This window comes from Polyergus mexicanus, unplaced genomic scaffold, assembly GCF_030449975.1.
Source record: "Polyergus mexicanus isolate NDT 795.1 unplaced genomic scaffold, iyPolMexi1.0 SCAF_13, whole genome shotgun sequence".
NCBI lineage: Eukaryota > Metazoa > Arthropoda > Insecta > Hymenoptera > Formicidae > Polyergus > Polyergus mexicanus.
The window spans coordinates 9,568,801-9,585,561 of NW_027223333.1; the positions used below are offsets into that span (position 1 = coordinate 9,568,801).

The 16,761-nt window shown below is 33.9% G+C and overlaps 2 protein-coding genes across 5 annotated transcripts; one reads left to right on the forward strand and one right to left on the reverse strand.

Annotated features, from left to right (window-relative positions):
- The first annotated feature begins 26 nt into the window (after positions 1 to 26).
- Positions 27 to 1,205, forward strand: Srp9 (signal recognition particle 9). Its single transcript, XM_070305499.1, has 3 exons — positions 27 to 249; positions 775 to 843; positions 947 to 1,205. Exons 1-3 carry the CDS (start codon positions 178 to 180, stop codon positions 1,040 to 1,042), a joined length of 237 nt encoding a protein of 78 aa, XP_070161600.1. The 5' UTR covers positions 27 to 177; the 3' UTR covers positions 1,043 to 1,205.
- On the reverse strand, positions 1,131 to 14,022 carry LOC138938487 (band 4.1-like protein 4A). 4 transcript variants are annotated; one of them, XM_070305494.1, is made up of 17 exons: positions 13,493 to 14,022; positions 12,162 to 13,026; positions 11,331 to 12,012; positions 8,319 to 8,423; positions 7,997 to 8,136; positions 6,808 to 6,905; positions 5,887 to 6,007; positions 5,679 to 5,766; positions 5,480 to 5,596; positions 4,791 to 5,294; positions 4,289 to 4,500; positions 3,847 to 3,925; positions 3,694 to 3,779; positions 3,314 to 3,469; positions 2,217 to 2,487; positions 1,569 to 1,675; positions 1,131 to 1,289 (listed from the first exon to the last, which is right to left on the reverse strand). In XM_070305494.1, exons 3-17 carry the CDS (start codon positions 11,442 to 11,444, stop codon positions 1,253 to 1,255), a joined length of 2,235 nt encoding a protein of 744 aa, XP_070161595.1. In that variant the 5' UTR covers positions 11,445 to 12,012; positions 12,162 to 13,026; positions 13,493 to 14,022; the 3' UTR covers positions 1,131 to 1,252. The 4 variants fall into 4 exon arrangements, with proteins under 4 accessions (XP_070161595.1, XP_070161594.1, XP_070161592.1 ...); XM_070305493.1 differs by lacking the exons at positions 1,131 to 1,289; positions 1,569 to 1,675; positions 2,217 to 2,487 and having other exon boundaries at positions 2,926 to 3,469; positions 3,847 to 3,922; XM_070305491.1 differs by lacking the exons at positions 1,131 to 1,289; positions 1,569 to 1,675; positions 2,217 to 2,487 and having other exon boundaries at positions 2,930 to 3,469; positions 11,331 to 11,526.
- Positions 14,023 to 16,761: the final 2,739 nt, after the last annotated feature.

The window sequence follows — 16,761 nt, forward strand, 5'->3', positions numbered from 1 at the left end:
ATATTCGTGACAATCTGACATTTGTTCGTTTTGCGAGAAACGTCAAAGTTTATAACGTGTTTTTATCTTTACCTGTTCGAATTGAAATTATTAAAATATAGAGATTAGTGATTTTTGCGCGTACACTTTTCTAGAGTATAAATAATCTATTATAACTCTTTTATTGTTGTGATAACAATGACATATTTGAGTTCATGGGAAGAATTCGAAAAAGGCGCTGAAAGGTTATATCTACACGATCCGATAAACGTATGTTTCTTTACAGTTTTATATTATCATATGTTCACTCTATTATATCGTTTTTCATACCGTATATATATTTTGATATACGATATAGAATAATAACACGCGTTTAGATTATCTCTACCATTTGAGATTAATATAAACTGAATTGAATTTGTAATAAACTATCATTTACTGTGTGTGTGTGTGTAAATTGCACATTAAGGATTAACTATAACTAATATCAAGAAAAGTAGATGCAAACAATCCTCTTTTTTTAAAGAGCTTTTATCATTAATTATATGTATTATTGTATAGACTCGAAATATTTACTGCATAAGATTATTGCAACGTTTCTTTCATTATTAATTGTTTATCTTGTAGCGAGAATTGCAAACAAAAGAAGGAAAAAAAAATAGTACACTACTATATGATATATACCACATATATAATAAATTAAACCATTGTCTGCAAATGTGAATAATGTTGTTAAATCTAATAATTTTCTTTATAATACATTATATTAACTTATTCTTTTTCATCTTGTTTCAGACTCGGTATACAATGAAATATTGTCACAATAAAGGACTTTTATGTTTAAAATTAACAGACAATCGACGGGTAAGTAATTTACAAACATATCTCACGAGATATAAGAATATAAGCTTAAATTCGTTAAGAGCACGATATTGTTACTAACACTAGCAATTAAATTTGCTTGCAGTGTCTCCAATATAGAACAGAAATAGCTCAAGACTTAAAAAAAATGGAAAAATTTATAGGCAATCTCATGAGACATATGGCATCGAAAGATAGTTAAATAAGCAAGGCTTACGTATAGAAATATGTTGATCATTGAGTATATATCAAAACATAATTTTATTTAATAAAGTTTTTCTCTCGTTTCGTAAGATTTAACAACCGCACGGTCCATGGAGAGATATTAAATCTGTTTTAGGTACGAAACTTTCTTAAATATACAACATATGATAAATGTGAAACTGCTTTATTTTGTATTAAAGTTTTGTGATTATTGCGGATGGTTCCTTTGCCTCCTCGTTAAAGTTCTGAAACAATGGAATTTATAAATTAAACTTGAAACCATACTATAGAAGAACTATACCGTATAGAGAGGACTTTTCCTCTCTCTTTATGCTTAAAATATTGATTTTTTAAAAATTTATTGATATCGTTATGATATCTATCGAAAAATTACTACATTATGACTATATTTCGTACCTAATTTGTTAGATATTAATAAAGCCAGATTTAAAACAAATGGAAATTTGATTTAATGATCGCCGAGATAATATCGAATAAGAAAGAAGCGCAAAGTAAGCACTTACGATATAATAGGTTGGAGAACAGCATCCAAAGTAATATCAATAGGAGGGTAGATTTCTTGGTTTGAAGGCAGTTCATAGAGTACCTCTCCTCCTAATTGCATTTGTGTCTATACCAAACAAAACTGTTTTACTAATTTACTATTTAGAAAATAGTGTCATTCTATACATTTATAAAATAAAGCTATATGTAATTACTAGCACGCATACGAAAATTGTGCTATTGGAAAGGATATACACGATTTTCTAATGCCGATATCATAATATTTTATAATGTAATTTAAAATTTGTATAAAATTTGTAAAAGATGAAAGTAGGGACCTCTAAAAATCATGCATTTTTATTTGTAAAAATGTTCATACACAATTCTTTTCTTTCATAAGATCATTTATATGACATATGTAATATGTAATGTATGATAAATCTTCCGTAACAATTAAAAGTTTTTGTTTTAAAAGTAACAAGTACAGATTATGTAAAATAACAATTTGTGCTTACTCTTTCAATGTTTAGCATTCATAAATGCCTAATTTATATATGAACAAAGTAAAACACATTTTGTTTGATTGTTGCCTATTTTGAAACGGGTATTAGCAAAGATGATAAATAATATAACAGATGAAAGATACAAACAGATTAAAAAATACATACTATGTGAATAGGTTTATTGCTGTCTGCAGAACTCGAGCGACAGCTTGAAAAGTCCTGCGGTGTGCTCTCCCCGAGTCCACTGTCTGTATTATTCGCTATTGACACTCTGTTACGAGTATAATAAAAATCCCTCTTGGTGTTACATTCGTTTCGAATTCCGGGAGATTTTGCCCCGACTCGATTGGATGTTGCGGACAGTAAGTTATAAGCACGTCCATCATGATTATGCCGCATGATTCTTCTTTCTCTTTTGCCAATGGATCCAATAGTTCTGAAAGGGAATCTTTGACAATCTGTCACCTCGTTTTAACTTGATCGTTTTCATCTAGTCGTTTTAACAATTAGCAGATCCATAGATCGTAGATTTGACTTTTTCAAATCAATGCGTCTCTCTTTTTCTCTTTGTTCTTAAGTACATACAATTAATGTACATACATTGGCTGTTCTTACGCATTATGAAATTTAATGTATATAAATTCAGAATTCCATTAATCCATTTGTTTCTTTATAAATCGCATTGTGGCGCATTTTAAAGCGTAATTTTTTGAAAATTTAAAAAGACACAATGGAAAATGCATAAAATGCGCCTGGGACATGTAGGAATCGAAATGGGATCGAGGAATGTCATAAGAAAGACTCGGAGCATAAAGTGTTCTGAATCTTGAATGTTGACATTGTCAATCCTCCCAGATACCAATATTTATTACACAAATACATGGCGCATACCATATAATATATACCATATATGAATGAGAAATAAAACACACACGAATAATTATTACGACCCCAGAACGAAAGGCGCGCATCGCCTATGAAATTCCACGGAATACAGCCAGAAGCGAATGAGTGCCAGCTAGGATGTAAAAATAAACAAGTGCGACAAGCAGTTAATTTTACATATTTATTAAGGATTCATCATGCTTTAAATAAATAATAGGGGCATGCTTAAAGTAGATAATATACACATGCTCGAAATAAATAAAAAATACATGCAAAAAGAGATCGGAGATAACTAAACAATGACTACGGATCCAGTTTCATCCTCCAATTGCGGAGGATGGTTATGGAGATTGCAGGCCGTCTTGAGATCATCGTACCTAGGTAGGGACGATGAATCTGTGTCGTCCAATCGAGAATTGTTAGATGGTAGAGGAGATTGTTGTACAGACTGCGACTGTACCACCGTATAGGATATCTCTCGACGTTGCTGCTCACTCATCCCACTAGTATCGACTAGGTCAAATTCCAAGTGTCTACAAAAAGAATATGTTATACATATTTTTAATATCTTTTACACGGCATATTTCAGCAAATTGTTATAATTTATTAAAATGGAAAGAAATGGAATAGCAAGAATATAATTTGTTTAGTAAGCTAAACAAAAAAAAAATCTATAAATTGTTTTGCATCCTGTATCAAATATATTGTGAAATTATGATATTGTAACATTCGTAAAATTTTATATATGTATGTATACTTTCGAAGTTCATCCGGCAGTGACTGTTTTTGAGAAGGACTTCGATGTCTACTTCTATGTCTTCTTCTAGGCTCTGTATGACTTACCTATAACATATTAATTGAAGGTTAAATATTACAAACATAATAATTTCGATAAAGACCGAATACTTACGATAGCTTTTTGTACGTCTTCTCCTTTTCGTTTTTGCGCTTCTCTCCATTGTGGCTCCGAATCTACCAATTCGTGTCTGCTGTGAAAAATATGTCAGATTGAATTAATATTTTTTGATACTCGAATTATTATATCGCGAAGGATATATGAATAATCGTATGGAGCGTGGAATATTATTATTGTATAAAAGAAGTTTTATTTGTGAAGAAATTTATGTAAAATAAGTAAATTCGATGTTAACGAAGGTCGATGAACTCTATCGTTGATGGGAACGGGAAGACTCATTATCATCAAACTGCTTTAATTATACTCTGATGCTTATAAGGGATCGTGATTTGAATTTATCAAGAAGGTGAATACATACTTTGAGAAACAATTATGAGAACGAGATATTATCACGATGAGAGCGAACAAAGTGCGATGTAAGAATAGTTAAAAATACCTGGAACGGGAATTCCTGTGTTTTCTACGATGTTTCCGGTGACCGGATCTTGTGTCCGAACATCTCGAGAGTTCAGACTCGCAGTCAGAATGTTTACTGTGTCGACGGTGACTATGACTATGACTTCTTCTACGGTGACCACCGCGACTATGACTATCTCCTGAGCTTTGACTCTCTACCGAACTGCTGCGACGTTGAAGTCTACTTAAGAGCTACATTATAAGAAACAATATTTAATAGATTATTCAAATGTGTGTATATTTAGAAATTTTATAATATAACATATAATACAGACATACTTGATCCGTCAATGTCAGAGTTGAGCCATTTTTTTTCTATATATTATAATATACATATACTACAATCATATATATATATATATATATATATACACACGCACGCTCATACATTTCTATACGCGTGAGTAATAATATTGCGATCATCTCTGCGACGGGTTAAGCATAATCAATGAAATACAAGCGAATATAATATATCAACTAACTGCCGGCGCCGTTCCTGCGGAGCGAACCGAGCGAGGACTAGACGAGGTGTAAAGACCACGGGGTTGACTCTGCGTCCATGGTGCACTTCTCGTGCTTCTCGGACTCGAGGTATTCATCTGCCTTTGCGTATTGCACGGAACATTACCACTGGATGAATTACAACCTGGATTCGTGATTACGGCGACGGGTGTTTCGATGAATGATCCGACCATTTCTTGACCTTCCACAACTCGTCTTTGTGCTCTCCGACTGGGAGTTCTTTGAAACGGTGGTGGATTTCGTCTAATAGCTGTATGTTTCTCCAAAGTGGATGGAGGACTGTATGAATGAAAACGAGAATATGGACTCAGAGGCGGTGGACCGGTTGCCATTAATCGGAAAAAAGCTTGATGCTCCATGCAACATTTCCAAAGATGACGGCAGGCCCCTTTCGATGGTGTCTCGAAACCGTGTGTTCTTTCCTCGGAATTTTTTTCACTCACCCTCAGCATGAAATATCTGCCCTGGAAGTTGGTAATTCTTGTTTCGATTTATCGTGTGTGTGAAAAAGTGTTTAGTGAGATTGTATACTATTACATTCTTAAGCGTTTCACTGTGTTGTTTTCACAATCTAGACAATATTTCAAAAATTTATACTAAACCGAAAAAAAGTTATAGCCAGCTAACAACATTGTAATAAATTATATACCTTATAGTAGATTTTATTAATTCGAGGCCAATAGTAATTTCCTACTTTGGTTTTGTTGCGTAGCAGTATTATTCCGCTCGGTGTTAGGCCCAAAAAATATTCCACGCTATCTTCGCCCTACGAATAAAAATAATATGTTTTTACGAGATTAATACTAGTGACCGCGCGCAGCGTTGATCTTATCAATACGCCTACGCACCAACACAGGATGTAAATCTACCCCATACATTTCCAACCACTTTACTTTATCCAGATAATTTAATTCTGCCGCTGAGGGTAATTGTCCTCTGAAAAAAATCATGATTATGTGTTTTATCTAAATCATTTTAATATTTTCATAACACTTTATATTGATGAAATCTCTATTTTTATGTAATTATTAAATAACACAATACGCTATAACATACATAAGAGTTTTATGGATTTCTACTATACGATTCTCCAGTTCCGTAGTTTGATTGGCAAGGAATCGAAATTCCGTGACATATCCAGGCGAGTGTCGTCTAGGATCATAATCACCAAGTTCCGCTGAAAGAATAGAGGATTATTGCGGGATGAATAAAAAAGAAATTATTTCTATCGCGCATATGAAGAATTTATATAGTATCTCTTTTTTGTTCTTTTCTTTTTCTTCCTTCTTCTCCAATTTTCTTATACAATGTATGTATATCGATTTAAGTTTTGTTCAAAATTAACAATAGATTTTTAAAAAGAATCAGTTTATGTTTATTGTTACGAGAAATATATATAGCTATAGAAAATAAATAATCGTAAAAATATTATGAAAAGCATAATTTGATTGTTGTAATGGTTGTTGCGGGAAAAAGAGTAACACTTTCTTTTCAATGGTTTTTTTAAACCCTACTATATTTCTCATATTTTCTATTTGCGTCTGTTCTTTTTCGTATACTATGCTCCTTTCGCAGTATACGCGTATTATCGTTGAATAGGAAGAAGGGATATTCATTTCGTCTCTTTTGACTGCGATGAGATGCAAACACGAGCGTATTTTAGTTTGCCTTTCCTTTTTTTTATCTGTACAACTTTGAATCTCCCCATCAGATAACTAACGTGTGGACCACCGTCCGTGTATCTGTTTGCTCGCGTTCGCCTGTATCTTACTACACACCGAGTGCATACGTACACAAGTTTCGTATTCGCTCTATTCTCTACGAACGATTTTTTGGATGATTTTAATGCTTTATTCGTTTTCTTCAAAAGACAAACTAAACGACCGATGTTTAAGCGCACAGTGTGCACAAGAAACAATAAATAACATGCGTCTGTGATGGATATATATATTTTTTTCGGTATAAAATATATCTTACATTGAACAACGTAAGCTCCCAATTCCGCAACTAAATCGAAGGATACGGGCAGTCTTCCTTGTAGAATATCTTGCTTGATTTGTAGGAAAAACTGGTATCTGTAGGACAAGTCAACAGAAACGATATACGTTTTATTATAATAAAGATCTTGAAATTTTTTAATGGGATCGAATGTATATACCGGGACACATTGAAACGGAAAATATAATTTTTATTTGTATGATAATTTCTTTCGTTGTTCGTTATAGAAAATGTGAGAATTTAATATTAAAATTAAATTAAATACGAACGCGTATGAGATAACGTCGCGAAAGCTGATACGAGACACGCGTACATACGTATATGTATGCATGTACGCCGGGCGCGTTTCAACAAATTCGACGCACGTGGAATTCTCGTGCGTCCGCAACGTAACGTCCCTGGAATTTCCTAGAACTTCGAAGACATCAAGCGTGAAAGAATCGTTCACAAGAGTGTGACATCGAATGAAGATTGTCCGCATATTATCCACACTGTATCGTGCGCGTTCAAACCAACATTTTTCAATCTTCTTTTCTTTTATTACTTTTAAAGATTTAAAATGTACGATTAAACAGTTGATATTTTATTTGAAAAAACGCACAAAAATTTATTAGTCGTTTTTAACCCTTAAAATTTATTAGTTTTTTAATCCTCCTGATAATAGCCACATTACATTATGTCAGAAGCAAGTAACCATATGGATGAGTAAAATATATTGAAAACTTTTTTTATTATCCTACATTAATAAGCGCATATATAACTCAATTAATCAGCATGTATCCAATATTTTTAGCGAAAATAAATCTTATGACGATTACTGATCAAAATTTACAATTTTTTATTAATCGACAAACTGAAAAGAGACGGTTTTCAGGATATAATTTATCAATTTATATTATCGAACGTAAATAGCACACAAATTAATTTATTTCAATGTATTTTATAAGAAAAAAATTTATTACTTTCGACGTAATAATTAAACATGTATGAGATTAATGAAAAACCAGGAATTTTAACAATTCATTCACAGTTGTACAGAAATGATATAAATTATGAGTAATTGCGTTATAGAATATATACTTTTGCGTGAAAGAGATTTTGAAAAGAATTATATATTCAAACATGCATAGAAGCGTCTACATTATCGAATAAAGATAAAGATATATACCTGGTAATCTCTTCAATGAGTTTACACGGATCTGCCGCGTAGAATTTAACTCCAAAGTAGAGAGTGTGAACATCCGATCCAGGATCTCCTTTATGCACCTTCAATTGTTTACCGAGCTTTTTGCTTTGATCGAGCCATTGCTAGGAAAGAAAAACGCGCGAATATATTATGTAATTACTTGTAACAAATTATGATTTAAAATTTAAATAATTTTAACAATTACGCACTAAAACTTGATACTGTTCTTTGACATTAAATTACATGATTCTTAAGAGCAATTTGTTATATGTACAACGTAGAAATTAAATAGATTATATCTTACCGTTTGATTTCCGTGATCAAGATAGCGTAATCCAAAATAAGAAGTTTCCAGTAAGTTAAGATGCTTGAATACTCTATCCAATAATTCTTGACCTAGGTTCGAGCTCTGGAAAACGTACATATATTTATTATATCAAAGTTGAACGCGTATATACAGCGATAATTAAATTAATAAATTTTCTTCGATTTTGTATATTTGCGAGAAGCATCTACGTACTAACTATACTATAGTGAACCGGCAAGATTGAAATTGAGAGGGACGGTTTCCCACTGGTGTTACGAACCGTGACGCGTTGTTTGTACCCCTGAGACAAACTAACGGAATCTTTAGATAAATGCTCATATCGTTAAATTTTATACGCATATTATTATCTTTGCCTGTTCGCGATTTACGCGCATTATCGATATGCTGGCGAAAAGAATATAAATTTAATGTTAATATTTTGCGTAATAAAACTAATTTCTCTCTCTCTCTCTTTATCAATTTTCCTTAATCTTTCTATCTATTTACCTCTTCGACTCATATATAACTATGATATGAAACTAAAGATTTTATATAGCGAAGCAACCATAAGACTTGGGCTAAATCAAAGTATTGTATAAATGAAAGGGAACACGAAATATGTACATAATATAACGAAAGACACTTAAAATACAGCAAGAAATTGTCGAAGAGGGTGAAGAAGTGAAGGAAGAAAAGAAGAGAATAAAAGATCTCGCCCTTTTTCTTTCGCCTAAGGCCTAGAAGAGTCGAGTATAGGTTCAGGAGATGGGTAATCATCTCCAACTTGCGTGTTTCGAACGATCCTTCCCCTTTTTTTTCTTTCTCCTTCTTTCCTTTTTCCATCGGTTATTCAGATGATTTCTCTTTCATTTCTCATACATGGTATAATTTAAACATTTATTTAGGCATTCTAATCTTTCTTGGCCATAGCTTGTTGTGGGAATCCAAGTATCGTAGTATGGATTGACTGATTCTTGTAAGGTAGTTTTAAAGAGAGAGTGAAAAAAAATTCGAACGAATCGTTCACTGGGCCATGTATGGTCGTAAAGTTTGACGTTCATAATTAGAAATGAATAGTAGAAATGAACAGATTAAAATGATATTTATAAATGAAAAAGAGAGCAGAAAATGTCATTTCAACGATAGAGGAGGATGTGCAAAAAAAAAAAATATATATATATATTATTATGAAAAATAAAAAGAACGTCCTTGGCTAATGGATACGAAGAAAGAAAAGAATGATTGGTGAGCTCCGCATCGGCAACTAGCCAACATCGCTGCTTCATATTTTATCGGAGATTCGTTCTTGCCTTTAGATATCGTGACTAGATATGGTAACATCAATGTGAAAAGTAGAAGCAACGCAAGAAAAAGAAAAAAAACTTTGGTGAATATCGCCCGCGGCGGATGCTGAGCGCCATTTGTGTAATTGGACGTCAAGCGAAGAAGAGGTAATCAGTGGTAATCAGAAAGGTATGAAGCGGTAACGTTAAAGCGGAAATTCAAAAAAGTTCGAATGCCAATGAGTAGCTTGTCTCTCTTTGGTTTTCGCGTTTTTACTTTCGCTTTACTTTTACTCGCACGCCGATTAATATAGCTCAGCAAGCCGTTTTGCTAAGTAATACAAATAAAATGTCTTATAATATATCGTATATGTATTGTATAATGTTGACAATTTGTAGAAAGTTTGTTTGTCTTAATTCGTATCGCATATGTCCAGCAAATGTGTATCGAGATACCTGGATTCGCTCTTTTCTTAAACAATAATTGTTATCGGTGTTCACACTCAAACTATTATACTCGGTACGCGGTTGCAGGCTCAATGCTTTATGGCAATTTTATATATTGAAATTGCACCGTTGCAAAATAAAATGATGTACAGAAAGATGTAGGTAGAATATATTGGAGAGATTCTACTGAAAAAGAGTTACTCGTTTATCCGGTCGCACTATCTTGACGCATAGTCATTCTTTCGCGCTGTTACACTGCAATTACGAGAGACTGGTTCTATGAGACTGACGATATAAATCTGAGAAAATACAGATTTCAATATTACAGTGGCAATATATTGCCTACAAATATCGCACTTGTAGTCATCTACGATCATTTCTTTTCTTGTATTTCTCGACTATATCTTTAATACTATCTTTAATATACGACGATTCTTTCTTATATATTATTTTTTATTCCATTAGGGCATATTAGTGTTTCTGTAATGATTAACGATTACCTTTTACAAGTTTTCTTTCAGAATAAATATTGTGTAAAAGTTAGAAAATAATGAGAGAGAGAAAAGAGGGAGAGAAAGTGAGAAAGTGAATTTCCTTCTTTGCGAATAGATAATCTCGTGTTTAACACTCGTGTTTAACACTCGACTGAATTTCGACTTGCATAGAGGCTTACGTTGTACACATAGACACATACAATGAAGAATTATACGTGCTTATACAGGTTCGGAATGTTAATCGACAAAATGAGTCGGACGATGAGAGAAGCGGAGAGGATGGAGAAAGAGAGCGCGCAACGCGAGAGTGATTCCGAGAGGAAGAAAAAAAGAGAGAGAGAAAAAAAAAGAACGGGTAGGTAGGTTGAAAAGACGCGGGAATTAGTGTGCGGCTTGGCCATCGGCAATGCGGAGGAGGTAAGGCGGCGTTGTCTACGGTGGCCCACCGCCAATTTTGGCATATCGTCTAATAACAGAGAAGAAGACGAAAGGAATTCTCCGGGTGTACCCCCTCTAAGAGATATGTACGCGCCTTCTCTCATGCGAAACCGCACAGTCGACCATAACCCACCATAGCCGCCGGGCACGAGTATATAGTCCGGTACCGAAACAACCATCTAGAAACGAGCTGGGAAAGAAAATGCTATTAATCCGCTAAATTATAACTTGGCTAATATGACGTACGGATTACGATAGGATGATACGGCGCCGTTCATATGAATCTCTATTCTATTGGAACGATTTTGCGAAAAATAAAAGAGGCCAATGGATTTGGCCAAGCTTACCAAGACGTCTTGTAACAATTCGTGCTCGTCCAGAAGTATCACTTTACAGTGTAAAAGACGAGGCCTGTTGCTCCTGGTCGGCCTGAGTCCAGGGCATAGCCACTCCACCACCATCGCTTTCCTCCTTCTTCGATCCCTTTGTATCCCTATTGCCTGGCTCGCGCACGTTTATCCGCTCGATGCGTTTGCGCTCATCCTAAGATTACATTGCGAGAACGTTCTTATTGTTAATCGCTGCAAAAAATTATTCTATGCGTTTCTCTTTATTCCTCGTTACCGAAGTCACACACTCTTTATACGTATAACACCGCTGTTACTAATAAAAGTGTATTAACAATAACAGTCGGCAACACGCAATGTCAACCAGACATTTATCGATGGAAAAATCGTGCGCAAGAAGATGGGCAAAGGGTTTTAAAAATAAACTCTGTCATCAAAATTGCGATCGCGAGTCTAGAGTCCCGAAATGATTTTCCACACGACGTTAATTCCATGACAGGTGAAGAATATCAAACTGTCATAAATATGTATAGCGGTAATCGACTTGCTTGGTATCCGCTTCTACCGTTACTTTATATACATAGTTCCCGCTTGAATCAAACAATCTGTAATAGACGTAGGCTAACTAGCAAAGTCACAGCAGCAGGTCTGATTTATAAATTCTTAACGTATGCGTAGACAGCTGTAAAAAGATGCTTTATAGTTATAATAGATGTGTTAAAAAGTTACGGAATATGCCTGCTCATTTTGATTTCGATCGTTTTAACCGTTATGCGTTAATAATACGACACGTCTTGTGAAAATGATTTTGAATTGAAAAAATATAAATACCTGATCGAGAAATTTTGGCAAAGCTTCGCCAAGCTCTTATTCTCGCGTTGTATAGAAGAAATATTCTTATCACGCGGAGAGGAATCTTTCAAATTGTTATATTCGCAAATGTAGCATTGCCGCCAGACAGAGTGAGAATTCAAGTACACCTTTTGTCCTCGCGTATGCGTCGCTTGAGAAAAATGTCTGTACAATGTCTGTGGCCCAAGTGGCGAATGCCATTGAACTCGGAGAACGAGCGGGAGTATAGTCCGTGTGTGGAACAGGTTTCGAATCCAGAATCTCAATTGCATTATTGACATAGAAAAAATAATAGAGAAACTGATCGACACATTGGCAATTTGCGACTAACGGGAACATCGTTTTAACGAAGGGGGGGAAAAAAAGCAAAAAAGCCAATGTTGTCCGAATGAGTGATCCGACATGACGGTATCATTTCGCGTGTTCGTACGTTTTATCTCGTAAAAAAGATTTCTAATATTATCTATATTTTCTATATTTCTATATTTCTATATTTTCAATATACGTTGACATTCGATAAAATACTTGTGCGAGTGGTATCAACGATATTTCTTTTTTATCCTTTTTAGCTCATAGTTTTCTCATCTTATCTCCTTTCTTTTAATACTTGTTTCGATTGCCATTAACGCGGATATTTGCATAGAAATTTGCACGATGCTCATTATTGTCATTATATCGTAAATGTCCAAGATATTAGAAATATAGTCGAGTGATTCTTCGATTCTTTCCCTCTTTCATCTTCAACGTGCGATTTATTATACATAAAGTGCGCGAATGTATACCATACATCGAATCTGAAAATTTGATTTGCATATGTGTATTTCCGTTTCTGTTTTGTTTATACCTGAAAAAAAGATAGCGATATAATGGTTGATGTTAGTAATGATTTTCTAATTAAAATTATTTCAAGAAACGAATTAAATGTATATTTGAATATTGAATATAATTATATATTTTTATATATGTATATTTGACAGTTATTTTATCGAGTTTATAATGTATTGAAACGCAACAAACATTTGTAGAATAACATAAACGCGCACGCGCACATAATACATGCACACACACAATTATATTGCGTTACAATCTCATATAGTTTATAAGATTTTAGTTTTGAGATTCATTTCGATTTGCAATATACTACAACAATAGAGAAATTGTATATATGCGCGTATATAAAAAGTATAAAAACTAACTTGAAAATATTTTCATTTATTCTATATATATACAGCGATAAAAATAAAATATACCGTAAAATAATTAACGTTACGCAAAAGGAAAAGTAACAAAATTCCATGTATCGTACGTACCTGCGTTACGATTTACGTTCCAAATTGTCGCGACCTCGGACAGTATCGCTTCCGGCACTTTCAAGTACTTTTCGACACTTTCGACACTTGCGGCACTTCCGGTAGCAAAATTCGCAACTCGGAGCGATATACCGTTTCGTATATTTCGTTGAACTTTGCTAGCGTATATAACGCGCATTTGTCATTCGTCAAACGAATGCGGCGAGTCTCTTCCTACGTTTCACTCTGTAATACATATACATGCGAGGTATTCCAAACGAGATCGACCAAGTTCGCTACGTTAGATATTTTATCGATGATCATCGGATATCTTCAGAGTGATAGATAGCTCGAAACTATAATGCCTGAATGTAGCTGCGGCACACACCCGCGAAATCGTAACGACTGTAAAGTAGAGAGAAGTTTACGATTGACAATTTCAAAGATTTCAACGCGTGGAGCGCATCACATCGCGCATGACGACGGACGAGAAATTTCAACTTGTATTCGCGCGACCCGCAGACGCGACGCGAACACGAGACGAGAGACGAGGCGAGACTAAACGAGGCGAGGCATGGCGTGGCATGGTGAGGTGAGGCGAGACGCGAGACGAGGCAGGATGAGGCAAGATAAGGTATGGTAAGGTAAGGTAAGAGGTAAGATAAGGTGGGAGTATGGTGAGATGAAGTGAAGTGAACTAAGGTGGAGCGAGGCGCGAGGAGTCGAACCGAACCGAAGCGAGACGAGATAATGTGCGGTTCGTATTAGCATAGATTTTATACATGTAAAATTATAGTATGTTTTTGTCGATATTAAAAAAAAAGCCTATTTAGATAAACTTGACCTAAATACATTTAAGAGAAATACAATCGATCAAATTTTGGTGGAGGAAAAATATATATCAATATTATCTTTACATTAGAACATTTTTTTATTTTTATTTTTCTTCATATATATGCATTACAGATATCATTATACTAGTTTGGATAAATCCTAAAATCACTCGCAAATGTTGCTAAAGATATATTTGTGTGATGCAATTAAAATCCTCTTAAATATTAAGTTGATTATTTATAAAGTCGGTAAACGCGCTCGATATCGGTCGATGTTAATTGCTCGATATCGAAAAGTAATTTTCTTTATTACCTCAAATCGATAACAGGTACGTTGGAAAGTTTTTTTATTCGCGGCATGAAACATTGTAATTAGATGATAGCACAATGACTTGTTCGTTGCTTCGTCATGTTTCTTTTTTTATCTTAAATTTTTTTATTACTTATATATCATCCCTCTGTCCATGACTCATAGTACGAGGGTACGACTGCTACTCGCAGCTCGCAGTAATAAAAAATTATCATGAACCCCCCATAGATGTATGAAAATACGGATGTTGGCCTTCACCTCGCCTTGACGCCTCCACTCATAGTCAAACGGATATGATCATTGAATAGAACTTTTAAAACCCTACAACTTTGGTTGGAAACATTTTTCTCAGAAAAGTTTCGTTTTCGAGATATTTGATTTTTCCAGACTTTTCTAACACCCTGTATATATATATATATATATATATATATATATATATATATATATACTTGTGATTGGTGGATAGCGTTCCGAGCTCGATGCATTGATGCACACACAAGTTATTGGTACCTTATCTATGTATTTTTATACGTCTATGGTTCATGACAATTTATAGTGGCTGCGAGTAATGCCCGTATCAGACTACGCATTGAAAATTGAAGATTGAAGATTAAAGATTGGAATTTGACTAATCAGAATAAAAGGGACTAAAATTTCTTTGTCCTAATTGGTCAAATTTCAATCTTTAATCTTCAATCTCAGTCTCCAATGCGTCGTCTGATACGGACTTAACGATTAACGATCGTATCACGAGTCATGGACAGAGGGAAAAAGATAGTGATAAGTAAAGGTAAAAAAAAGAAAGAAAAAAATATGACGAAGCAACGAACCGAGTTATTATGCTGTCATTTAAATACAATCTCTCCTGTGCTGCGAATAAAAATTACATAAAGCCCGTGTCAGACTACGCATTGAAGATTCAGATTAAAGATTCAAGATTGAAATTTGACCAATCAGAATAAAGAAATTTTAGTCCGTTTTGGTCTGATGACTCAAATTCCAATCTTTAATCTTCAATCTTCAATTTTCAATGCGTAATCTGATCAGAGAGAAGATATAATAAAAGGCGGGAGTTAGCTAAGAGAGTATCAGGCAATTAGAAAGAGACGAAGTCAAGTGACCTGGCTGTCCTTGTCCGTTAGCGCATGCGCAGAGTAGAGCATACAGAGTCCGGAGAGTACATTAGCATAGTAAAAAATATTATAAAGTTATATTTTAAAGAAAATTAATACAGATTTTTAAAAATCTAATAAATGTTTTGTTATGACAGAAAATCAGTTAAAATTTATTAAAAAAACATATTTTGCAATATATAAGTAGACCAAAATTAAACCATAAATAAATGTAATAATTATAATTTTAAGTGTTAATAAAGGTAAATTTTAATTTACATTCACAAATTATTTTAAAAATAAGTTAGTTTCTTAATGATCAAATTATCAATTTCGATATATTTTAATCTTTAAAGAAATCACAAAAATTTTGTTTCTATTACTGTACAAGTAAAATATATAATTAAATTCAATAAACGATTTGCATATGATTCAAATAATAAAGTAATACGAAAAATATATTTCAGTTAAATTGTTATTACGACAAATTTATTGCTATAAAACTATTAATACTAATTATCAAAAACTGCGCATGCGCGAATAGACAATGACAGCCAGGTCACTTGATTCTATCTCTTTCTAATCGTCTGATGTTTCCACTTACACGATTACCTATGGCTCCCGTCCTCTACTATATCTTCTCTCTGATTGTGAGTCTGATACGGGCTTAAGCCACCTTTCCAACGTATGTATGTATGTGCAATAGTGGCGCAGAGAGTTCTTCTTCTTTCTTGAATGAACATTGCAGCAACGTTCTGTGCTGTATGGGATAAGTTGTAACATAATCGATTATATTTCCCTCATATGTGCATTTTATATTTCATATGTGACCATGCAAATTTGTCCAAATAGATTTCTTCGAACATGAAAGATATAATATATGTATATAAGCACCGTAAGTGAACGAAACCCTAAACAAACACATTTCAAATGTGAATGCTTTCGGAAAGAAAACTATATAAAATCTAGTAACTTTTCGCGCAACATTTCCGACCATGTCACGGAGTTATAATAATATATGTATATTTTGCACAG

Coding starts and splice junctions, on each gene's coding strand:
- Srp9 (XM_070305499.1), top strand. CDS start 178: ATGACATATTTGAGTTCATGGGAAGAATTCGAAAAAGGCGCTGAAAGG. Junction 250..774: donor ATCTACACGATCCGATAAAC/GTATGTTTCTTT, acceptor ATCTTGTTTCAG/ACTCGGTATACAATGAAATA. Junction 844..946: donor AATTAACAGACAATCGACGG/GTAAGTAATTTA, acceptor ATTTGCTTGCAG/TGTCTCCAATATAGAACAGA.
- LOC138938487 (XM_070305494.1), bottom strand. CDS start 11,444: ATGGTGGTGGAGTGGCTATGCCCTGGACTCAGGCCGACCAGGAGCAAC. Junction 5,295..5,479: donor TTAATAAAATCTACTATAAG/GTATATAATTTA, acceptor ACCAACTTCCAG/GGCAGATATTTCATGCTGAG. Junction 1,290..1,568: donor GTTCTCCAACCTATTATATC/GTAAGTGCTTAC, acceptor CCATTGTTTCAG/AACTTTAACGAGGAGGCAAA.